At 38.3% G+C, this 26,069-nt stretch overlaps 1 protein-coding gene across 2 annotated transcripts; it reads left to right on the top strand.

Annotated features, from left to right (window-relative positions):
• The first annotated feature begins 142 nt into the window (after positions 1-142).
• On the top strand, positions 143-15,398 carry LOC136355338 (ABC transporter G family member 41). 2 transcript variants are annotated; one of them, XM_066307802.1, is made up of 22 exons: positions 143-756; positions 836-920; positions 1,090-1,249; positions 1,337-1,413; positions 6,909-6,962; positions 7,064-7,154; positions 7,598-7,899; positions 8,466-8,747; positions 9,290-9,603; positions 9,938-10,098; positions 10,234-10,337; positions 10,434-10,587; positions 10,729-10,866; positions 10,985-11,013; positions 11,210-11,542; positions 11,685-11,975; positions 12,584-12,667; positions 13,674-13,807; positions 14,028-14,261; positions 14,393-14,564; positions 14,683-14,937; positions 15,042-15,398. In XM_066307802.1, the coding sequence occupies exons 1-22, from the start codon at positions 176-178 to the stop codon at positions 15,309-15,311; spliced, it is 4,305 nt and encodes a 1,434-aa protein (XP_066163899.1). In that variant the 5' UTR covers positions 143-175; the 3' UTR covers positions 15,312-15,398. The 2 variants fall into 2 exon arrangements, with proteins under 2 accessions (XP_066163899.1, XP_066163898.1); XM_066307801.1 differs by having other exon boundaries at positions 10,940-11,013.
• Positions 15,399-26,069: the final 10,671 nt, after the last annotated feature.

Below are 26,069 nucleotides of genomic sequence, written 5' to 3'. Positions count from 1 at the left end.
AAATTTTTGGTATCTCATGGTACATCCTCAAACATAGTAGAATTGCTCGTTTTTTTATGTATGGTTGGATGACGTCGATCGATGCTGGCTGTCAACAACAATCATCAGTATAAATAATTCAGTACAACTGAAATTTCTCCTCAACGTTTAGCGGCAGCAGCATCCAGAAATTAAGATGAGCCAATTAGAGGTGGTTGAGATGGAGGACAAGAAGCAGCAGCAGCAGCAGCAACGAGAAGAAGCAGAAGCAGAAGAAGAAGCACCAGTAGTGCCTTCATCGTTGCGAGCTGCGGCAACCTGCAGGAGCCTGTCGTCCTTGTCGTCGTCGTTGCGGTGGGATCATCGTGGGGACGACGACGAAGAGGAAGCTGAGCTGAGATGGGCGGCCATCGAGAGGCTGCCCACCTTGGACAGGATGCGCACGTCGGTGCTGTCGTCGGAGGCGGTGGACGTGCGGCGGCTGGGGGCGGCGCAGCGGCGGGTGCTGGTGGAGAGGCTGGTGGCCGACATCCAGCGCGACAACCTGAGGCTGCTCCGCAAGCAGCGGCGGAGGATGGAGAGGGTGGGCGTCCGGCAGCCGACGGTGGAGGTGCGGTGGCGCAACGTGCGCGTGGAGGCGGACTGCCAGGTGGTTTCCGGCAAGCCGCTGCCCACGCTCCTCAACACCGTGCTCGCCACCGCGCGGGGGTTGAGCCGCCGGCCGCACGCGAGGATCCCCATTCTCAACGACGTCACCGGAATCCTCAAGCCTTCCAGGTACTATTGATATTAGCCTCTCATGCATGGTCATCGCGAGGTGATCGATCATCCATCGAGATGTATGTGTTGTGTGCAGGCTGACCCTCCTCCTTGGACCTCCCGGCTGCGGCAAAACCACCCTCTTGCTCGCCCTTGCAGGAAAGCTCGACAAAAATCTCAAGGTTATTTACTTCTTCATTCCCAGCCAATTGCATGTGATCCTTCCACCAATTAAGTATCTAATCACAAGTAACCAGCCTACTAGCTGCAGCGACATATTTTGATCATCAATAATCGGCTACTCACTGTATTATCATATCATCGCATTGCATAATGCATTTTGCATTGCAGGTGACCGGTGAAGTTGAGTATAATGGTGCCAATCTGAATACCTTTGTTCCAGAGAAGACATCAGCTTATATTTCTCAGTATGATCTTCATGTCCCTGAGATGACTGTCAGAGAGACACTTGACTTCTCTGCAAGGTTTCAGGGCGTTGGCACTAGAGCAGGTATATATAGCACATTTAATTATCTGTCTCATGTTTGTTTACTTACTCAACTTAACCAAGTGTCGTTATTTTTCTTGTGCAAACTAGAGATCATGAAGGAAGTCATTAGGAGGGAGAAGGAGGCCGGGATTACCCCTGACCCTGACATAGATACATATATGAAGGTAAACATTAACCACCCATTTATGTATTCTTTTTTTTTTCTTTCCCCTTGTCTCTGTTATAGGAATGCTTTCTTTTGTCATCTCTATCTATCTATTATATTATTAAAGGAATAGAAAAAGAAACCTCCACGTTCGCTCTCATGGCCTAGAAATTCTCACATTAATCGGAGAAAAAGAAAAAGCAGAGTCCATATAGAAATACAATTTAGAAATAGCTGAATTTCGGAATTAAAAAATAAGGAATATTAGAAGAGGAGACTAGAGTCCATATAGAAATACAATTTAGAAATAGTTCAAATTCGGAATTAAAAAATAAGGAATATTAGAAGAGGAGACTAGAGTCCATATAGAAATACAATTAGGAAATAACTAAAATTCAGAATTAAAAAATAAGGAATATTAGAAGAGGAGACTAGAGTCCATATAGAAATACAATTAGGAAATAACTAAAATTCGGAATTAAAAATAAGGAATATTAGAAGTAGAGTATAGAGTCCATATAGAAATACAATTAGAAAATAACTGAAATTCGGAATTAAAAATAAGGAATACTAGAAGTAGAGTACAGAGTCCATATAGAAATACAATTAGTAAATAACTGAAATTCGGAATTAAAAATAAGGAATATTAGAAGTAAAGTATAGAGCCATATAGAAATACAATTAGGAAATAACTGAAATTCGGAATTAAAAATAAGAAATATTAGAAGTGGAGTATAGAGTCCATATAGAAATAAAATTAGGAAATAATAGAAATTCGGAATTAAAAATAAGGAATATTAGAAGTAGAGTATAGAGTCCATATAGGAATTTAAAACTAACTAAAATTTGGAATAAACATAATAAAATTAAAAGTAGAGTTTAGAGTCCGTATAAAAAAATAATTTACAAATAACTAAAATTCGAAATTAAGAAAAACATGGGAAGAAGAGTTTAAAGTCAATATAGGAATACAATTTAGAAGTAACTGAAATTCGAAATTAAAAATTAAAGAATATTGAAATATGAGTTTAGAGTCCACATAGAAATACAATTAGAAATAATGAAAATTTAGAAATAATAATAAATAATATTGAAAGAAGAGCATAGAGTCTATATAGAAATAAAATTTACAGAAAATTCGGAATTAAAGAAAAGAAATATTAAAAGACGAGTCTAGAGTCCATACAGGAATATATATAATTTACAAATAACTAAAATTTGATATTAAAAATAATTAATAACTAACACGTATATAAAATAAAATATAAATATTACACATTAGTAGTTTTGTAAAGTTATTGCAAAATTTAAAATTATGTTGTCATTTTAATATATTTGAATAATAAAATGATAAAACATATATGCTATTATATAAGAGAAAATATAACGATGCTAGCCGCGTAATCTTCGCGGGCCACCATGCTAATTATATTATTAAGACAGCTTTGAAAAGAGGCACCACGTTCGCTGTGGGGGCTAGAAATTCTCACATTAATCGGAGAAAAAGAAAAGGAGAGTCCAAGTAGAAATACAATTCAAAAATAGCTGAAATTCGGAATTAAAAATAAGCAATATTAAAAGAAGTATCCATATAAGAATCCAATACGAGATTAGTTAATATTCGGAATAAAAATAAAAATAAAATCTGAAATTAGCAAAAAGAAAAGAAGAGTTCAAGTAGGAATACAATTTAAAATCAACTGAAATTCATAATTAAAAATAAGCAATATTGAAAGTCCATATAAGAAGCCAATACGACATTAATTAAAATTCATAATAAAATAATATCCAAAATTAGAAAAATGAAAAGAGGTTTCAAGTAGGAATACAATTTTGAAACAACTGGACTTCAAAAAATAAAAATATTAAAAAGAACACTATACGGTATTAATTAAAATTTGAAAAAAATAAATTCTGAAATTAAAAAATAAAAAAGATTTCAATTAGGAATACAATTTATAAATAACAAAAATTGATGATAAAAAATAAAGACTATTGAAAAAAAAATGACCATCTAAAACACATGACGAGATAAATTAAGTAACAGGCCTATAAAAGAATAGAGTGGTGGCGGTTGATACGACATATAAAAACTGTTAGTAAAGCACCAAATTGAATCCTAATGATGATTAAAAGAAGGGACGACAGGCAGGCCGTGAAGCAAACGGGTAAGGCAGTTGCCGGGACTTGTAGAAAGTAAAAAAAACCCATTGATAATCATATTCGATTTTTAAAATCTTAATGACAGCAAAAAGGAGAAGTAGCGTGCAGCGTGTATAGGAGTACAGTTGCAGAGCCGCCGATGGTTGGTGGGACTTCTAGAAAATAAAAAATGAATTCTAATGATAGTTATGTTCGATTTTTAGAATCCCAATGACAATAAATAATAGGCGGCGGATGGGCCGTAGAGAAGTATAGTGGCATCGTTTGACGGGGCTTCTAAAAATTATAAAAAATGAAACCCAATAAAAACTACAAGGTCCAATTTTTAAATATTCGGAACTACTAAAAAGTAAAAAAAACAATGCTAATCATGTTCGATTTTAAAATCTCAATGACAATAAAGAAGGGAGGCAGCGGACGAGCCATAAAGGAGTACAATGGCAAAATTGCTGAAGGTTTGGCGAGACTTATAGAAAGTAAAAAATGAACCGGAATGATAATTATGTTCGATTTATAAAATCCCAATGATAATAAAGAGAAAAGACAGCGGACGGGCCGTAGAGGAGTATAATTCGTTTGACGGGACTTCTAGAAATTATAAAAACGAAACCCAACGAGATAATAAACTCAAAAAACTATATAAGATCCAAATTTTAAAGGTTTCAAGGAGAATGAATAGAAATAGTGGTAGACCGAGCAAGAAAATAAAGAAGGATATGACAGAAGTAAGGGGTAGCAGCTGGTGTGACTTTTAAAAACTATATAATTAGAAATACGGGGATAGCTATTTAATAAATCTTAAGTAAAATCATACTGAAATGTTCGTGATTCCCATTATCAAGAATAGGGTTAATCCTAAATGTAGGTGCAGATAAGAACTAGAAAGCACCATTGCATAGGGAAGTTCTTTGAGTAGTAAAAACTCTCAAATCGAATAAAACTCTTTAGCAATTGGTCTGACAGAACGGATGGTAAGGTGGGGGACCCATACCTTTATTCTATTCCCGTGCTTAGAGCGAGTGAATGTTTGGATCATATGCTGCCTTGCCTGATCTTACTAGAGTGAGTTTCCTTCTCTAACGAGATGATGCATATTCTCAGTCTGGACTATTCCCAGATTTACGACCAACAACTAGTCTTATCTTAGTCCATGGAGAGGAAAAAGCAAACGAAGCATGCTTCTGTCGCTCCATCCCCGTATGGGTGGAGAACCCGTCGCTGTCTCGGCTGTGCTACCGGAGGCTCTAGGAAAGTCGGAGGAGAGAGAACTCGGAGATTCGTGCTGGAACGCCCACTTTGCATTTTAAAGAAAAGGTACAAAAACATATTTATTCCGAATCAGATGGGGAAATGCACTGGAGTACCGATGTTTATCATGCGCCCGAATATCAATATGGTAATCTTCGTCGATTTTGTGCCGCTACGCACATAGATACCAAAGGTAAATCTACACGGAATGTGGTGTAAATCTACATAAATAAGAGATAAGTAACCCTATTGTCTCTTCTCCATTTGTATATGGTGAAGAATTCAGTCTACATGCAGTGTTGAATGACGAGTCAAAGTTCACCGGTTTCGGCCTGTGATTTATAAATAGCTTCGGCACAAAAGACAAAACGGTCCCTCCAACGCCCGAATCCTTGTAGTACTAAGTCGTGGCTTACAAGCTAGCCCCTACTCCTTGTTTGGGAAAGATCTATATGGTTTACCAACCTGGCATAGACACTAGATCCTTTTTATCAAGCACGCTACTGGCGCTTCCAAAGGCGAAGCTCTCGTCTTTGGCGACCAGCAAACTCTGGGCTAAAACCTGTAGTTTTGAAGCAAGGGATGAGCGCGAAAGCCGTTGCGCTTCCGTACACGCGCATACGTTTTCTTGCTCCGTCGCGCGTTAGTAAAATAATGCGCAGCCGTTTTCTTGCTGGGCGGGACACGGATTTCTGCAAGTACAGGTACAACCACAACCGCTCGGGGGTTCCATGGTTCTAAAGGAATAATTCCTTTCCCATTTCCCTTTTGAGACAATTATACGTTCTAGAAGGCAGTTCTAATTGATCAATAAAAATACAATTCAATGGAATTCTTTTTTTGTTTTTCTTTAGATTAGTGACTGCGGAGGAAATTAGATGAAGTACTCCAGATACAAAGTATGGAAAAGTATCTAGAACTTCTCCCCCGGGCCCTACTCCCCAACCTAGAGTAGCTAAGTGCGGAAGTAAAAGCAGCCCCTACACTTCTATGGGTTGTTCCAGCCTCTGCTCAGTATTCCGCAATAATATCGCACAATCCTCTAGAATAGTCAGGCCGCATTTTCGTTTTTTCACTCAAACTCAAAGGGTAAACTTTGCTTCTTATCTTTTTTTTTGAAGATCGACGAATCAAATGATATTTCTGTTCTAATTTCTGCCGCTTCCTCTCTCTCTGAATCAAACTTTTTTTTTTGCCATAATGTGCCGTTCCTACTATCTACCAAGTATACGGTTCTAATCCTAGATGGAAAAATAATCTACCAAGTATACGGTTCTAATCCTAGATGGAAAAATAAATAGAAAAAGAAATCTAAGAAGGTAGATCCTCCCCCTCCATCAAGAGTAATGAACTAGGTGCTGATACAGTCGTCTAGAAGAAAAACGGAAATTTCGTTTTCATGATGGTATGACAGAACGACAATTACTTAGATATGTACATATTGCTGGAAAAGCAAAAGGGTTACGAGGAAGGGCGTAGCAAGCGACGAAATGCTTCGGGGAGTTGAAAATAAGCATAGATCCGGAGATTCCCAAATAGGTCAACCTTTTGAACTGCCTGCTGAATCCATGAGCAGGCAAGAGACAACCTGGCGAACTGAAACATAAAAGCCTTAGAATTCATTCATAAAATGACAATGAACAGTCTTTATGGCTGTTTTGCTATATCGCCTGAAAGCACTATGACCGTTAAAGATATGATTTTGTTTGGGTGCTAGCCGCGCAATTGCGCGGGCCACCTAGCTAGTTGTGTAAAAGAAGCCAATAGTGATGGTGGTGACTCTGCCACTCCCACCACCTCTCGAGTTGAAGGGACCTTTTGAGGACAAATACATATTTGTGTGTGTAGCTTAATATGTTATGAACTGATATTTGATTAGGAATTATATAAGACATTTCAAATTTAAAACTTATAACATACTTTTTAAATTTCATTGCAACACATTGGTATTTGGATAGTGTATCTAAACAACAGTGAAAACTTGTCTCATTTTCCTCATTCAGTTTGGTGTTGGAAAAAATAGTTTGGTGTTTAGCCATTTGTAATCTAAATGGCATAAGCTCTACCATTACAATTCAATTAGGTATTTTTGTATTTTTGTAGGCAATATCTGTGGAAGGCTTAGAAAGGAGCATGCAGACAGATTACATTATGAAGGTAACTGGTCCAATGAAGAATGCTCAGTCCAATGATCAATGCTCAGGGATCTTAGTACATAACTTTTTAACCTTATGTATAATCTATCTCTTGCTTAATAGATTATGGGACTTGACATTTGCGCTGACATAATAGTCGGAGATATAATGAGAAGAGGTATTTCAGGTGGTGAAAAGAAGAGACTAACCACAGGTGATTTAACCGTGTATATATACCAATACCAGGATGGCGTTTGTATCATCTCAATTGAAATATAGTTGTAATTAAATTAAAACACTCAATTCAACAACTAAAATTCCGCAATTATGTATGGGAGGATCTACACCCTTGTAAATTCCAATGCTAAACATAATACTATAGAACTACACTCTAGCTAACCAACAAATACAGGTAGTGTTCCAATAAAAAAACAAATATAGGTAATGTATACTTTCTATTCACAAAAACATGTATGCTAGCCACCTAACTAAAGGTATCAGGCTAGCAAGTTTTTTCCAAACAAAAAACAAAAGGAATAGGGTTATCTTCATTTATGCCATACAAACTCAATTTTTTTGGGACAAGTCAAGTTGTTAATTCAATGCAAGATGCTTGGTTTTCCTTTTATTTATATCGAAACATCATCTTGGAACCAGGGGAGATGATAGTTGGACCTTCAAGAGCACTATTCATGGATGAAATATCAACTGGGTTGGACAGCTCTACCACCTTCCAAATTGTTTCTTGCCTCCAACAAGTGGCTCATATCTCAGAGTCTACCATACTGGTCTCTCTCCTTCAACCAGCACCAGAGACTTATGATCTTTTTGATGATATTATCTTGATGGCTGAAGGAAAAATTGTATACCATGGGTCTAAGAGTTGCATTATGAATTTTTTTGAATCATGCGGGTTCAAGTGCCCGGAAAGAAAAGGAGCAGCTGATTTTCTACAGGAGGTACATGAGAAAAGTATTATTAGTTCAAAAAGTCTTGACTAAACAGCGAAGTGAGATTGTTTAAAATGAACACTATCAGCATCAAGTACTTGTTGGAAATTAATGACTTGAAGTTTAAGTGTGTGTATTTGAGTTGGTGTGTATAGCTCCCAACTTGAAACAACATGAGTTAATGGTTTATTTGATAAGATATTGGAGAAAGAAAAGGAGAAATACAAGACACTTGAGCCATGCATTTTATCTAAATTAGTCAGGCATGATAAGAAGTGCATATTTGAGCTTTCATAATTCTAATAGAATCTACCATGTCAATTGTCCTACTTAGGGATTTCGTTCGATGCAATATGGATAAACTAAATTGGACATTTTAGGTTCTATAGTATTCCAAATAGCCATTGTTTTATAGAGACATGCTCTTTTACTTAGTCTCTGCATTTTGTATAATGTACTTACAATGTTGGTACAAGTTCAAGATACAACTTTTTAATATTAAGCAGTTAAGTATTGGTTAGTATGATGTGTCTTTGACTTTCTTATTATTATTTCTCTTCTAAACTTGCGTATAGGTTTTATCTAAGAAAGACCAACAACAATACTGGAGTCGTACTGAGGAAACATACAACTTTGTTACTATTGATCACTTCTGTGAGAAATTTAAAGCATCTCAAGTTGGTCAAAATCTTGTTGAAGAGCTTGCGAATCCCTTTGATAAATCAGAAGTATACAATAATGCTTTGTCCTTAAATATCTACTCTCTAACCAAGTGGGATCTCCTCAAGGCATGTTTTGCAAGGGAAATTCTTCTCATGAGAAGAAATGCCTTCATCTACATAACAAAAGTTGTTCAGGTAAGGAAGTAGAAATATCTCTTTTGGAGAAAATTTCAGTTCAAATGTTCATAGTTTTGAGAATAGATGAATGCATTCTATGATACAAAACATCCGGTTTTTGACACCTGATTTATGATGTTACACTCATTGTCACGTAGCTAAGTTTTCTCATGTTTACTATGTACAATTTAGGCTACATATAGTACTATATCAACACCAAAAACAATGGAGGTTGTAATATATCAAGGTTTCCAGTTGAAATTTGATATCTTTAAAATGCTTCCTATATTTCAATTGACACATGAATTATATTAACTTTGGCATTATTATTTTTTTCAAGGAATTGAGGTTTTTGTTAGAAGAGTGTATCTTGCATAATACCCTCCTCCGTTCCATAAAAAAATCAAATCCTAGCTATGAACCTTGTGTCTAGGTTCGTAGCTAGGATTGGTCCTTTTATGGGACATAGTAGTATATAATATAGTTGTTTAGAATTCGGATGAGCCAAAACTTTAGTTTTTGCATTTTCTCAACAAATTAACATATTACATTTTTTTCAGCTTGGATTACTTGCTGTTATTACTGGGACAGTGTTTCTACGGACACATATGGGGGTCGATAGGGCCCATGCTGACTATTATATGGGTTCCCTCTTCTATGCGCTCATTCTTCTTTTAGTTAATGGTTTCCCTGAGTTGGCTATTGCAGTTAGCAGACTTCCCGTCTTTTACAAACAAAGAGACTACTATTTCTATCCGGCGTGGGCTTATGCAATACCTTCTTTTATACTAAAGATTCCACTTTCTTTAGTTGAGTCAATAACTTGGACATCAATATCTTACTACCTCATTGGCTATACTCCAGAAGCATCCAGGTTAAATTACACTCTATTGTAAAAGTATTGTACACATGAAGTACGCATTTGACTGTATATATTATCAACTCTTTCCGGTTGTTCTTATGTGTGAACCTTTCATACCTACGAGGGCCACCATATATAGGGCAAACATTTTTCCAGTCTATTCAAGATATGCATAGGTGTATTTATTTTTACTATTTGGGTTTCAATGATGTTGGCTACCAAAATAAGACTACAGGATTTCTTTATATAAAACTATCTAGACTCTATTTTAGTGTTTATTCGTATTACCTCATCTTTAAGATGCAATGACTATGTTGTGTGTTAACATACTCAATTTCTGTGTTAGGTTTTTTTGCCAGCTCCTCATTCTATTCCTCGTCCACACTGGAGCATTATCGTTGTTTCGATGTGTCGCCTCATACTGTCAAACAATGGTGGCTAGTTCAGTTGGTGGTACCATGTCATTTCTAGTCATCCTTCTATTTGGGGGCTTTATCATTCCTCGGCGTAAGCCGCTGTCTCTTTTCCATAAGCCCTACTATGCTAACAAGACATCGTTCAGAATTTCTACTAATTCTTGTGTACATGGTTATGTATTAAACAATCATTGCTAATTAAAACCATGTGTGTCATATTTTACAGTATCTATGCCTAATTGGCTAAAATGGGGATTTTGGATCTCTCCATTGTCATATGCTGAGATAGGGTTGACTGGAAATGAGTTTTTGGCACCACGATGGCTAAAGGTACGTGTTGTTGCATCCTTAGCCTATCTTTTAGATAAGGTGAGTACCTTCTACTTAGATTCCAACATTAAAAGACTATTTTTTCTATGTTATTAGACCACAACGTCTGGTGTAACACTTGGAAGGAGGGTACTAATGGATCGAGGACTAGACTTCTCTAGCTACTTTTATTGGATTTCCGCCAGTGCATTGATTGGGTTTATTTTGTTGCTTAATGTAGGTTATGCCATTGGCTTGACCATTAAGAAACGTAAGTATGATATGTGAAATACCATTAAATAATACATCCCGAGCACTTCACTATCCATATTTATCAAAGCATATGTTCATGTTGATGTTTTTAAATAGTTCCATTCTCTCAAGCGTTATTCTGATACCATATGGACCTCAGCTACAGGAACTTCCCGAGCAATTATATCTCGTGATAAGTTTTCCACATTTGATAGAAGAGGCAAAGACATGTCCAAGGACATGGACAATAGGATGCCTAAGTTACAAGTAGGAAATGCTTTGGCACCTAACAAGACTGGTTAGTTCAATATATACATTCTATGACTAAATGCATCTCATATTAAATACATCAATAATGTGATCTTGTGCAGGGACGATGGTGTTACCTTTCTCACCACTTACAATATCATTTCAAGATGTGAACTACTATGTAGACACCCCCGTGGTAATTCTAAACTCCTAATAGTCAAGACAATTACTAGTGGAAGAAAATCATGCTTAGTTGTTGACTGTTATGAATTTCAGTAGTCAAAGAGAGCAATATATTCACTTGTTCTATTAGCATGTGCTTCATGGTTATTCCCATATATTTAGAAGTATAATAGGCTGAAATCAATGTTGAGTGTATTCTCAATTTTTAGGAAATGAGGGAGCAAGGTTACAAGGAGCGAAAGCTACAACTATTGCACAACATCACAGGAGCTTTCCAACCAGGGGTTCTCTCAGCACTCATGGGAGTTACTGGAGCAGGAAAAACAACTCTACTTGATGTTCTTGCTGGAAGGAAAACTGGTGGTGTTATTGAAGGAGATATACGAGTAGGAGGTTATCCTAAAATTCAACAAACTTTTGCAAGGATATCAGGCTACTGTGAACAAACCGATGTCCATTCCCCACAAATCACAGTGGAGGAGTCTGTTGCATATTCAGCTTGGTTGCGGCTACCAACAGAAGTCGATTCAAAAACAAGAAGAGTGAGTTATTTCATTGTTGAAACAAATTATAAAAAAATGAAATATACATGTGTAAATCAATACAAAAATATTATTACAGTGTAAATTGCATAATTGAGATGGAACTATGACCTAACACATACATATTTTTTTGCCATCATAGGAATTTGTTGATGAAGTTATTCAAACAATTGAGTTGGATGATATTAGAGATGCTTTAGTAGGACTACCAGGGGTAAGTGGGCTATCTACAGAGCAAAGGAAACGTCTCACTATTGCAGTGGAGCTTGTGTCCAATCCTTCAGTCATATTCATGGATGAGCCAACATCAGGCTTGGATGCACGAGCAGCTGCTATTGTCATGCGTGCGGTGAAGAATGTCGCAGACACAGGTCGAACAGTTGTGTGCACCATTCACCAACCAAGTATTGAAATATTTGAGGCCTTTGATGAGGTACTTTCAAGTTATTGTGTTACATATATAGCTCAATAGTCTTATCTAGGACTAACTATGAAGTGTAAAGGATAGCTCTCATGGAATAAAAAATACGCTTTAAAGTGGTCATACATTACATTAATTATTCATAGGAATTTTAGCAGACTTGTTCAACTACACACACCCTCTATTACTATATTAGATATGAAGAAAAAAATAATGATACATATTTGTACGTAAACTTACTACGTCAACAATACATGTAACATGATTACAATATAGGGGTATTTCAAGTTACAACTTCTATGGAGTATTCATTTACTTTTCTAGACAAAAACATCATGTTGATAACTCTACATGTCTTCATTACCAAAAGTTTCTTAATTTGCTATAGTACATAGATCTTTACGGCTTAATTTACTGGGCTAAGAGCATACAACTGTAACCTTTTTAAGCATTCATGGTGTTGGAGAAGTTAAGCATGAAATTTCCATATTTTTTTCAATAATAACGGGAGATATTTTGTGTATATTTAATGTGCATTAGTGATATTAAAATTCTTTAGTTTGCATGAGTAAAATAAAAGTGAAGTACCTTATAACTAATTATCTTAAATATGTATTTAGCTTATGCTAATGAAAAGGGGTGGAGAGTTGATATATGCTGGGCCTCTTGGACTCCATTCATGTAACGTCATCCACTATTTCGAGGTATCAATTAATAACTTGAACTTGTTCATTGTATATTGCTTGTACAAAAGTATCTAGCTATAAATAAAATTTGTTTCGTATCACCATTCATATTATGTGATGAAAACCAATTAAAGTTGACCTAGCTAGCTACATCTGATTTCATTATTTTCATGACCTATATGTTTTTAAGAAGTTACAAACTAATCACTAGTTATGATTTTTGTCTGCATTTCCAGTCCATTATTTTCTATCTAGCATCATGTGCATGTGCTATAATTAACGGATCCAAACTAATATATATTAAGTCTAAACTACAAAATTATATTCCATTAAATCCTTAACATGTGTGCATAATTATGAGGCAAGTTGACCAGAAATGTATGTACATATGCAAAGATGCAATACTTTCCTACAAAAGTTTTACAACAATACACATATTCCTACATATTTACAGCCATAAAGGTTTTTAAATGGGCGTGGGTGAAGAACATATCATCACCCTCAACTCTCTCTACGTATATATATAATTGGGTATTGTATATGTAGAGCGCGTTATTCGTATAAATCCATTCTCCAGATGTTGCATTTCCAATGTACATTGCATATGATGAAGCAAGCAATGTGGATATTTTGATTTCCTTGATAAATATATGTTTTTTTGTATTTTCAATAATTAATTTATTTATGTCACATTATTCTTACAATTCCCTTCTCCAAGCATCACTATTTCCAATGTACATTGTACATTACATATATATTACGTGTCATTAAAAATTTATTCTCTGGATGTCATGATTTCTAATGTCTGTAGTAGATGATGGGACGTGCAATATAATCATAAACACACTTCTTTTGAACCGTAGAATAAGAATATATCTTTTTTTTAACACACAAACATATTATTAAGCAAGAACAGAGTTTAGGGGATAAACCCCAGTACATTGCCAAAAGATAAGATATGAAAGCAAAGAGCCACCCTTTTGAAAAGGGAGGAGTACCTAACCTTTTCTCTTTGATTTTTCAGACAATTCCCGGGGTACCCAAGATCAAGGATAATTACAACCCATCAACATGGATGCTCGAAGTTACTTGTGCATCTATGGAAGCTCAATTGGGGGTAGATTTTGCCCAAATTTACAGGGAATCAACCATGTGCAAGTAAGTTTTTAAAAACCCATCACATTTGGATCTAGTGCCATTTATATATCCAAAACAAGTTACACATAAAATGCAATGGGGCTTGGGTGCCAAGAGTGGTCTTGATAAAATAATTGACCAAATGATACTTACGTGTGTCATCACGCCACTTGTAATTAACAATACTCTTACCTGTGGGAAAAACAAACTTGGTATGATGGTAAGTAATTGGTTATTGAAGGGACAAGGATGCTCTAGTGAAGAGTTTGAGCAAACCAGCTCTAGGCACGAGTGATCTCCATTTCCCAACACGGTTTCCACAGAAGTTTAGGGAGCAACTAAAGGCTTGCATCTGGAAGCAGTGTTTGTCATATTGGAGAAGTCCTTCCTACAACCTAGTGCGAATTTTATTCATAACAATCTCCTGCATTGTCTTCGGTGTATTGTTCTGGCAGCAAGGTGACATCAACCACATGTATGTATTGTGAACCATCACTATGTCCATCCTTGTAAATAGATATAGAGGAAGCATGTTCATATGCATATGATTGATATGATTTGCATTGATCCTTTTTTCATTTCTTTTTTTGTTTCCTTGGTGGGTAGAAATGACCAACAAGGCCTATTCACCATACTAGGGTGCATGTACGGCACCACTCTTTTTACTGGCATCAATAACTGCCAATCGGTGATACCGTTCATATCCATTGAGCGCTCTGTCGTTTATAGGGAGAGGTTTGCAGGAATGTACTCTCCTTGGGCCTACTCCTTGGCACAGGTATCTTATGTCCTCAAGACCTTAACCTTATATGTAAAAGACTTAGTTGTATTATGCTTGGGCTTAATATGACTTTCTATTTGTTATTCATTTTGCATCTTGGGGCTGGCTGGAGTAGGTTGCAATGGAGATCCCTTATGTGTTGGTGCAAATATTGTTGATCATGTTCATAGCTTATCCCATGATAGGGTATGCATGGACTGCAGCTAAGTTCTTTTGGTTCATGTACACCATAGCGTGCACGCTGCTGTACTTCCTCTACTTTGGAATGATGATAGTGTCACTCACCCCAAATATCCAAGTGGCATCTATATTGGCATCCATGTTCTACACCCTGCAGAACCTCATGTCTGGCTTCATCGTGCCTGCACCAGTAAGCAAAACCATCATCTCACCTGAATAATTATTGCTTAATAATGTAAGTATGTATACATAGCATTACAAAATGCATAAATATATGGTTTACTGATATGGCAGCAAATTCCAAGATGGTGGATATGGTTGTACTACACTTCCCCATTGTCGTGGACACTCAACGTTTTCTTTACCACACAATTTGGGGATGAGCATCAGAAGGAGATTTCTGTATTTGGAGAGACTAAATCTGTGGCCGCCTTCATTAAGGATTACTTCGGTTTCCGCCATGACCTACTGCCACTAGCAGCCATAATTTTGGCCATGTTTCCCATCCTGTTTGCCATCCTTTTTGGTCTCAGCATCTCCAAGCTCAACTTCCAAAGGCGATAAATAGCATACAAGTGGCATATGACATGCTTCATTCCTTTGGCACATATACATAAATATACAATTGGGCACACCAAGATTCTATACTCACTCCAATGGTGTGGCATTGAACCTACCACCTCTCCTAGTTCTTAATATTACATAACAACTAAATCTAAATGGATAGCCCTATTTCCTATAGGAAAAATGTGGGTAACACATTTCATGAAAAATATGATTTATTTATTTTAGAAAATATTGTGATATTTTTCATTTTATCCGTAGCAAAGCACGGGCATTAGCTAGTATTTAGAAAGTTGTTCATGAACCTTTGGTCCAATCATTTGATGAGAAAAAGAAACAGATAAATTTAAAAGGAGTAAAACTTAGCAAACCCCATGTTTTATTTCAAAGTTGCATAAAACCCTAGATATTATGACCAGTGGCACATAACCCTAGGTATTATGGTTGTAAAGTTTCACAAACCTTACTCTATGCACTTTAAAACATAGTGTATTTGAATTGTTTTTAATTATTGAGTTCTTGACTAAGGTTGATAGTTTAACTGTTTGCTACTTTGAAAGATATCGTTTCAGATATGGTTAAATTAATCAAGATTTAAATAAAGATGGGGTTTTACAAAATTTAGACCATAAAACCTGTGGTTATATGCGACAAGTGACCATACCAGTGGTTTTCTACAACACTGACAATAAAATATAGGGTTTTCTAAAATTTACTAGTTTAGAAAGTTAGGAAGGGTTGAGAAAAAGGTGTACCAAGAAATCCAAGGGATAATCATAATTCTATACTCAAACATGTTAAATTCCTAAAATTTTACAAAACACCCATTTTTCATGTTGTAAAGATATTTTTTTTACTCTAATTAAGAGATAGATATAGAGCTTTCCCTTATTTTTTTTTCTTTTTTAACTATCACACATTTGCATGGACGACATGTAATAGATACATACTCCCTCTGTTTCACAATGTAAGTCATTCTAGCATTTCCCAAATTTATATTGATGCTAATGAATCTAGACAGACATATATATCTATCTATATTCATTAGTATCAATATGAATGTGGGAAGTGCTAGAATTGACTTACATTGTGAAACGGAGGAAGTATCTTTTTCCATGTGTATTTACTTGAACTTTTGGACTAGTGTACTCGTATTAAGAAGTGTGTACGATTAAAAGTAGGATTGATATGCCGTAATATCTCATACTAGTAAAGCAAAGGCAAAATATTGTGGACAAGTGGGGTGTCATGAAAATCGTAAAGTATTAAGGGCTCATTGGATCATGGGAATTCTTCTAATTCTATAAAAATTAAACCAATTGCTATAAAAGTCCATAAATTTTCTAATGTTTCAAAACACACCCATAAAATTTCTAAGTCCATATAATATTAGCATAGTAAAAGTGAATAAACAAAAATGACCAAAACCGCAGCATCGTATCTCTACCCCTAGCATTCTCTAGCAGTATGAGAGTTTACCTTTCCCATGGATGGCCGGATACTGACCCTGGTGGTACATCAATTTCCATCAATTTTTAACAAATTCCAATGGAATTTTGTTAAAATTTACTATTTTAAATTTTAATTTCTCAAAATATATTTAAAATTTGCTTCGAAACATGATTATGTCCCGTCTTGAAATCTCAAAATTTTACCGGTTTTTACTTTTCCCCTTCGAAACATGGACCCTGAGAGCGGAGAGGGATTCTAATCATTTGGGTGGACGTCCACTCTTTTATCGCATGTCAACTAAATAGTTATGAAAATTTTTTTATATCAGTCCATAAACATTTAAAGTCAAATTCGATTTCTACATGTTACAACAAAAATAACAAAATAAACTTTAATTGGTATATGCATATTCGCAGTCAAAATTATTATTTTTATTACAATTTGTACTTGTTTGTTGAGCAATATATTACATATTAGTCTACCGTATCATTTTTTTGATTTTTTTATAAACCCTAAACCCTACATTATTAGTTGATATATGATAAATGAGTGGCCGTCCGCTGAAGTGATTATTAAAAACTACTGCTCTACTCTATGCTTTTAGGCAGACACCTGCTGCCTTGAAGAACAAAGTTAAAAAAGTGTATACCATTGTCGCAGAGGGGTGTGAATCTCAGCCCCTCCCTCTATAACCACGTAGCTAGCCCATCCGACAGGTGGACCCACTTACATATACCACCCACTTATATACACTTTCATCCTCGCTTCATGTAAAATAGTTAACCTGAGAGTAATATAGTTGGAGAGAAAAGACCTTATAAATTGGTTCCAACATTGCTAAACAAGGTGGTACTAAACATGAGCACCCAACTCTCATGCGCCACACATGCCAAATCCTAATTAGGCCAGGATGTTACACGCAGCGAGTTTGTACGGTGAGTGCGTGAACTCATAATGTGTTCATGATATCATCACGAGTTCGTGCGACTAGGGCGCGACTTCGCATGGAGAAAAATGGGTGGATGCGAACTCACGGCACTGCAGATCGCATGATTAAATAATTAATTAGCATCACTAGAAATTAATTAATTGGTGGTTATTTCTATTGTTATTAGCATTTAATTAACCGCTAATTCATCGTCAACAATTTAGTAGGCATTTCGCTGTTCAGCCAAGCAAACTCACGCGGGGCCAGATTTTTTTTTATGTTTTAGACCTTTAAAATAAATAAATTTAATAATAGACCTCCTAGGAACTTATTTTTAAAAATGAACCTTTTCGCCACTGTTGACAGTCGTTAGCGATTAGTTTTGACCGTCAATATTACCAAAATAGAGGAGAACTAGTTATGCTTGCAATGCATATTCATGTTAGAATCATAATATTCCACTAGCATTTGGTTTACTAACCTTTTGCAGAGAATAACTATAAAGTGGATGAAAATCGACATCAAACCAGATAATAAATCAATCGGATGATGTCGAGAATCAAACTTATGTATGAATGGGCCAATAACTCAGAATTGACACGATGAACTGGGCCAAAATTCACAAGTCTACATATGAGAGCAAAGGAGGAGGCCACCTGCCGATTTTGGGCCAGGTCGGCCCAGCCCTTGGTTCGGCCGAACCCCCTCCCCCCCTCGCAGCGCCACTTAATCCAGGGTTCTCCTGGACGGCTGAGATGACTCCCCAATGACGATTGGTGAGTATTACCGACCTTTCCAACCGTCACAACCGTCATTCTCAAGCTATAAAAGGTGCTCTCATCCTCACTTCACACACACCCCTCAAGCAAAGCTCTCTCATATTCTCTCAAGTTTAGTTTAGTGTTCTCAAGCTAGTGGAGTAGAAATAGAGTAGAAATCGGAGTGTGGAAGAATTCGGAAGAGTTCGGGTATGCCTCTAGTAGCTCTTCTCTTCTCTTTTGTAAGCTCTGTACTTTATTTAGAATACTCTTCTATATACATTTATGGTATTGGAATACTTTCTGAGTATATGAATGTCAACTTTACATTATGTTCATGTTATACTGATTATACTGCTAGCTTATCTGGGAGATGCATCGGTACGGGTATAGTGTTTGCTTATGCAATTACTCTATGTCATGACGATGATATTAGAGTAGTATCTGGTAGTTTAGGTGTGGTGTCTAGATTACGAGATATCATTATTTGGGGTTATGTGCTACGAATGAGAGGTGGGCCTCTGATGGTGACAGCTCAGTACGGGTATTCCTCCGCGCGTGTATATAGTCCTAAGTTAATTTCCTGGGGAGGGTACTCCTCCGTATTTAGCCCCGGTTGTATGGTCATAACGGGTTGTCGTAAGGAACTCGGTAGTCAGGGGTGGCTTCTCGAAGTACCAGGAGGGCATCAGATAGAGGGTATTAGCTAGTATGTCAGATAACTATGATGCATGTATACTATGTATACTAGAATTATAGGAATAGATTCTCTTTCTCTTTTCTTTCCACTTAGCATAGATATTTTAGTATGAGAATGAGTAGCTTCCTGCTTGTGTGTCACTCTACCCTTGGATTATCTTAACCCTTGCTTAGACTATGATTATTACAAGTAACATATAAATTATTAGTCAGATTCTCTCTACTATAATCTTCCTACAGGATTAAACAAATACGATACCCTTGGAATACTTTCGGGTGAAATGCTACAATGGTATATCCGTGCGCTTGTGGATGAACTTTGTAACCATAATATACCAAGAGTATTTCTGCACAATTGCTGGAAATTATGTTTCTAGTAATGTCGTAAGAAATACCAACAGCCATGCCATTGGTTATGGCGTGGCAAAAATTGCCTCATGGTAGTCGTTGCCGTTGAAAAGGTCAATCGGGCGCTGACGTGGCTACTTCCATGCCCGGCTTGTTGGTGTGGCAGTGCAAAAAGCCCAGCTATTTTATGTTTCTGAAGAAAAAAATTATGATAAGAAAATTTCATGTGTTAGGAATATTTTTATTAATATCATGACAATTGCTTGTTTATGGTGAACATGCCAAGTTTGTATTTAGAAAATTGGTACTAAAGATCGGATAAAGTATCTGTAGTATTTGTGAGGTATTCCTAGAAAACTTCGTGCGGTTTTGATGGACTTGATTTATCTGTTGAAGATATGAATGGTTCAAGCATTGTCAATTCCTTATTCCTTGTTTTCGCTTCAATTTGGAAAGATGGAAATGACTAAATCCGGCACCACAAAAAGCAATCACCTGAATGCTAGTTGGAGCAATATCGTGATAGGATGGAGGAATAAGAACGCAAGTAGAAGGAAGAAAATGCAGTAGGACGTGGATGCAACTTTATTAATAAAAATAAAATAGATCCATTAATGTTCGATTCGTGAACCATACAATAGCAGAAACCATTAGGAGCATACGAAAATAAAGCTAAATCGTCACATTGAGGAATGATACAGGTGTTGACGGTTGTTAAGTACCAAATTAACGCCGTCAATACCAGCATAAGACCCTAAATATAAAACATCCAACATAGTGATAAGGCTTATTTCTAACCATTTCCATGAGTGTTGGTGTATATTTAGATGCAGGTGACGAACCACCAAAGTTGAGACAAAAGATACATAGAGGAGGAGGTGAATTAAACTTCCATATTCAAGCTTATGGAGTTTTGGACCCACAAACCGAATGAAACTCATTCAAATGGGCCAAATGCAACTACATTTGGGCTGAGGGGTTCTCCACCAAAGCCCACGAGAAAATTCGGAGCAAAACGGGCCAGCAAGGGTTTGGCCGAACCCGTAGCTGCGCCATTCGGCCCTAAACTTCACATGCCGTCAGTTGCCGACTTGTTATGACGGTTTCTACCGACTTTACCTGAATAACCGTCATCAGCTAGACACATGGCAAGAGGAGAGTGAAGATGCCATTTAGATGCTTAGCATCTCCACATTCCCAAGGCATCTCTCCACCTATAAATACTCCTCTCTCCCTCATTCACAATACACACCAAGATGTAGAGCTGAATTATAAGAGGCTCTAAGTATACTTTAGCTTCTTTATATGTTCTATAGTATACTTAGAATAGAGAGAGAGAGAGTAAAGTAGAAGAAGTTGGAGGAATCCCGGAGTTGTCGGTAATCCTCTCCTTATTCTTGTACTTTGTTATTTACTCTGGTTCAATAAAAATATCATTCTGAGTAATTAAGATTTGCTTCGTGAGAATTATTCTTGGTTAGTTCCTAATTAGCATACGGGATCATTGTTTACTATAGTCCATAAATTATATAGTGATTGCTTTAGTGTTTAGCTAGCACTAGAGTAGTTATTAATTGCGTAGACGCGGTGTCTGGGTACTTAATTTTCAGTGGTTGCTGCGTATCCCACAGTATGTTAGAGGTAGGTGTAGAGGTGGTGACAGCCCTCAAGAGTACTTAAGTCCTCCCTGTCCGGGTACGTAGTAGAGCGACATCTGGGAAGAGCGGGTTGCCAATGCCTGAAGTATCGCGTTAGGATTAAACTTAAGCTTTCCTTAGACATTGTTTCTCACTAGAAAATCCTCTTTTCCCTTTACCTATATTTATCTTGTGTCCTTGGATGAACTAGAGAAAGAGATAATCACACACGTTTCCTTGGATTCGATACCCTTGGAATACTCCGTAGGGGAAGTGCTACATCGGTATATCTGTGCACTTGCGGATTCTATCTGTGATCGTAAGAAATACCAACAACGGGTTTGTCTGTGGCGATGAATTAACGACGGCGAATATTAAATATTCACAATTAGCACTAGTTAGGGAACAATACAATGGCGGAATACAACTATTTCTAGACCAACATAAGCACAACATGCTACATAATCACAAATACTTAAAAATATCATGTTCGTGCTATCCCATGTCTAACCCCACTTTTAACCATATCATAAAAAAACCATATTTTCCACGTAAATAACCCTAACAGAATCGAGTACTACTCCATAATACACCTCAATCTACTTCGATCCATCCCCGTGAACCTCATTATTACATATTTCAGTCACATTACATTCAACCCTAAACATTACAATAGATGCAAAAACGAGAGAAAACGAATACCTTACGGGATGGGTTCCCACTCAAAAGAGCTTCAAATCGGAGCAAAAACACAGGATTTTGAGTGGATTTGGATGGATTTGGGGAGGGGGCGCCGGTTTCTTCATCGCTAGGAGAGAGAACAACGGGGAGGAGAAGAAGCGAGGAAGGAGGAAGAAAGGGGCGGCGGCAGTGACTGGGGTATATTTCCCCCCCCACCACGCCAGGCGAGATGGCGTGGCGGTGTTCGCCACCGAGCTTGGCATAGCAAGCCCAGCCGCCCCCTGCCACGTCGGCCCCGATTAACCTTGTCAACGGCAACGACTGGCACGGCAGCTCAGTTTGGTCACGCCATCGCGGCTAGCGTGGCGAAAATGTTCATTTTTGAAAATAATTTCCTGTAAAGTCTATTATTAAAATTATTTGTTTAAATGATCTAAAATATAAAAGAAAAATCTGAGGCCAGCGAGTTCGCGTCCCCGTGGAGCGATGGTGCGCTCTGCCTTTCCTAATTCTTTTCAATCATGTGTATTCATACAAAACCGGTGAAATAATAACATATTTTTTAAAAACAATCCTGCCTTGAAGGCATGCAAGGCTGCAACTCCAGTCCAGAGTGGAGACTGCAGAGCAGGGGAAATTTAACTATTTGCCACTTTTAGATTGGACAATTATCCAAATGCCCCTTTTAGCTTTGCACATATTTTTTTTCCAATCTGAAGAGATGTCTTCTTAACTATTTGCCACTTTTGCCCACGTGGCATGCTTTTAACGACCAAATTTGGTAAATCACAGATTGGATTTGGGGATAAATCTGAAGCGGATTTAGAGGAAATTGGTAGTCTAGGAAACAGAGTTTGCATCGGCTACGAGTTGCATCTGCTGCTGTTTGCATCGGCTGCTGTTTGGGAGAAGTCGATATAGCCGATTTCGGCAAGGTGATTCTAGAATCATTGTTAGGGTCGATTGAGGTGCTGCACAAGTGTTGCCACACATGGATTGAGTCCTAAGAAGGCAATTCTATTTATTAATTAGGATATTCTGATAGTTTTCTTAGAGATATTTTCGGTAAGAGTCCGCCTAAGGGAATTATTCGTATTTTGAGTTGTAAGATATTCTGGTAGTTTTCTTAGAGATATTTTTGGTAAGAGTCCGCCTAAGGGACTTATTCGTATTTTGAGTTGTAATAAAGATAGAGTCATGTCCGGCAAGGACATATCATGTATTTTGGGTATAAATATGACCCGAGACCATGTAAACAAAGGACGATAGTTCAATAATACTTTCGGTGCATCGCCACCTTTTTCTACTTTCATTGTTTTCACGAGTTCTTGCTTTCGAGTTGGGCTGCATCGGGTTCGATCTCCGACGAAAAGGTAAAACTTGTTATGGTGGCTTGCGTTCTCGGGACTAGTGATTACATCTTCATGACACTCTAATCTTGTTTATGTAAATCGTCGAGTTATCATATATGCTATATAATCTAGATCGATCTTGCTATCTAACCACATCGGCCGGCTTCTATCAACGAAAACAACCGATAGGATTGGATACTGATATTGAATTAAATTATATAGTATATCCACCATCTTGAAAAAGCTTTCATAGACTCGTTTAGATTTTATGTTTCTTCTTATGCTTATTGCTGCATCAGTTAAGTTTGATCTGTTGAGTAATATTTAGAACTATAAAATCTAGCCTGTTTGATGATTGCTAATAGAGATAGCATCGGAGTTTCAGCCGATCTTATCTGATTTAGTTATCTTGATTCTTATATGTTTATTTGATATGCTAAATCTGCCCTTTATATTGAGATCTCACTTAGATAGAATATATCAAGCTTGCTATTGATCCATTAGGTTTTTCCTGATGTTAGATTGATTTATGTTTGGTATATTACGTCTATATTGATATTTTAGTATAAAGTGGTATCGGAGTACTAGCCGATACATGATAGGTTTGCTTTATCGGCTATGCTATGAGTATATACAATCTTTATTTTGAAGTACTTTTAGACATAAGTGATTTATACTGTCTCAGCATCCCGTTCGATCTATCCCAATCACTTAGTTTAAACTTATTTCGAAACATAGATCGTATATCATTGATATTGTCACGTCCCAAAACAACTCTAAAATACATCCTCTAAATTATGCCTAGAATAATTAAAATCCGTGTGAAAGCCTCCAAAAATTAAAATGTGCAAAGTTAAAAGTCAAATAAGGCTTGGAGGATTTTTGTATATTTCCTAAAAGCCTAAAATGTGTAAATAAATTTTAGTGGAATTTTCAGAGCACAAATAATAATTAAGAAGAAATAAACAAAGTTAAAATGATTTTATAAAAAGAAAAACCTTAAAATTCCCCCCTCCCCCTCTTGGGCCGGCTCGGCCCTTCTCCCTCCCCCTCTCTCTCCTCTCCCCGCGGCCCACTCGGCCCCTCCCCGCGCGCGCGCCGCTGACGGGCGGGCCCGCCCGCCACCCTCACTAACGGGTGGGGCCCACCCGTCATCCCTGACCTCCCGCCGCTCCACCCGCGCCAAGCGCCGCCGCCGCCGCCGAATCCGCCGCATCCCGTCGTCCCCGCGTGCAATCAATAGGGGGGAATTATTCCCCGTGATTCCCTCTCCCTTTCCCCCCAATTTTCCTTCCCTCTCTCCCTTGGATTCGTTTGGAAACCCTCCCTTAATCCCGCCGGCGCCATTGATGGAGCCCGAGAACGCCGCGCTGGTTTCCTTCCCCTCCGGCCGCCCTCTCCCCCTTCCAACCCTATTTAAACCCTCCCCGCACCTCCTCCGTCCGTTTCCGCCTCTCGCCGCCCTTCCTCCTTGCCGGAATCGAGCTCGCGTCGTCGCTCTCTCTCTCTCTCCTCCGTCGCCGACGACCTCCGGCCGGCCTTCTCCGCTCGCCGGGACCGTCTCCCGCCCCGGCTTCGCCGCACCACCGTCGACCCCGTCCACCCCCTCGCCGAGTTCGCCGACCGCCGGAACGCCGTCGACCCCGTCGACCCGAGCCGCGCCGCCACCTTCCTCCGCTCCGGCCGCCTTTTTCATCGTCGCCGTTGACCTAGGGTGAGCCGTGGACTGCCGCCTCTTTTCCCCCTTCCCTTCCCCTCTCTCGGCCGCCGCTCCGCCGTGCCTATGGCCGCCACCGGCGACCATAGGGGCGCGGGCGCCGCCTCCTGCCAGCCGCACCGAGTGGCCGCCTTCGGGCGCGCCGAGTGGCTGCCGCGTGGGGCCCGGTCGTCAGCCGCCCGCGCCCTCGGGTGCGGCTGACGCGTGGAACCCACGGCGCCGGCCGGTGTGAGCCCGGGTGCACCCGGTCCACCGTGGACCGTGAGGCTGCCGCGTGGGCCCCACTCCCGTGGACCCGGTCCGCGCGCCCCTTCCCCTCGGCTGACGCAATAAACCCCTTTTTAAATTAAAATTTAAATGAATAAATTCGCAAATATTCATTTAAAGAGAATATAAACTTCAAATGGCCATAACTTGGCCATTTGAACTCGGAATTGGACCGTTCAAGTCTCTAATTTTTCCTTAAGAAGTCAAGAACCCATTTTTGTGCTTTGTTCTTGCTGGTTATGTGGAGTTTATTAGAGTAAAAGCCCTTTTCTTTTCCGTTGGTCGTGCAGCTTCGGAAGATCCGCTCTTCGTGGAGGTTGAAGCCGACGTTTGGGAAAGTGAGCAAGGCAAGTCACATCATCCTTGAACATATTGAATCCCAGTTTATAAAATTATTTTGATTTAAATTATTACATTATCGCTTTATTTAAATTCCCGCGTTATCACTGTTTTATTTAGCCATGCCTATTTACCTTTGTTATGACCTTATTATTATTGTTATTATTATTATTACCTTGTTCACCCTAGAATAAACAAAACCCCAACTAGTGGACACTCTACTCATGGTACCACTAGTATGAATTTAGGTAGATGCTTCGCTGCTTAATTAGGTAACATTAGGTGGTTTTACAACTCTAGACTTTGGGAATATTCATATCACCTGAACACTATGGAATGGTTGGATTATTGTGGAATTGGATTCACACCTCCCCCTCTATTCAAAATCCTCAAAATGGTTTTAGGCTAGGCTCGGGGTGCATGGTTTTGATAGTAGCACCTCGGCCATATAAGGACCGGTCTTCGGGCCTCTGTTGCAAAGCACTACCGTACTTCCACATGTCTAGTGGGTAAGGCTTAGTTTGTGGCTCAGTCTGGTTATAAACAAAAGTACACGGATGGAGGTGGACGAAGTCGGGGG

Source organism: Oryza sativa, chromosome 2 (assembly GCF_034140825.1).
Source record: "Oryza sativa Japonica Group chromosome 2, ASM3414082v1".
In the NCBI taxonomy this organism is placed as follows: domain Eukaryota; kingdom Viridiplantae; phylum Streptophyta; class Magnoliopsida; order Poales; family Poaceae; genus Oryza; species Oryza sativa.
Note: the sequence above shows the minus strand (reverse complement) of the source record. Positions and strands in the feature narration are given on the sequence as shown.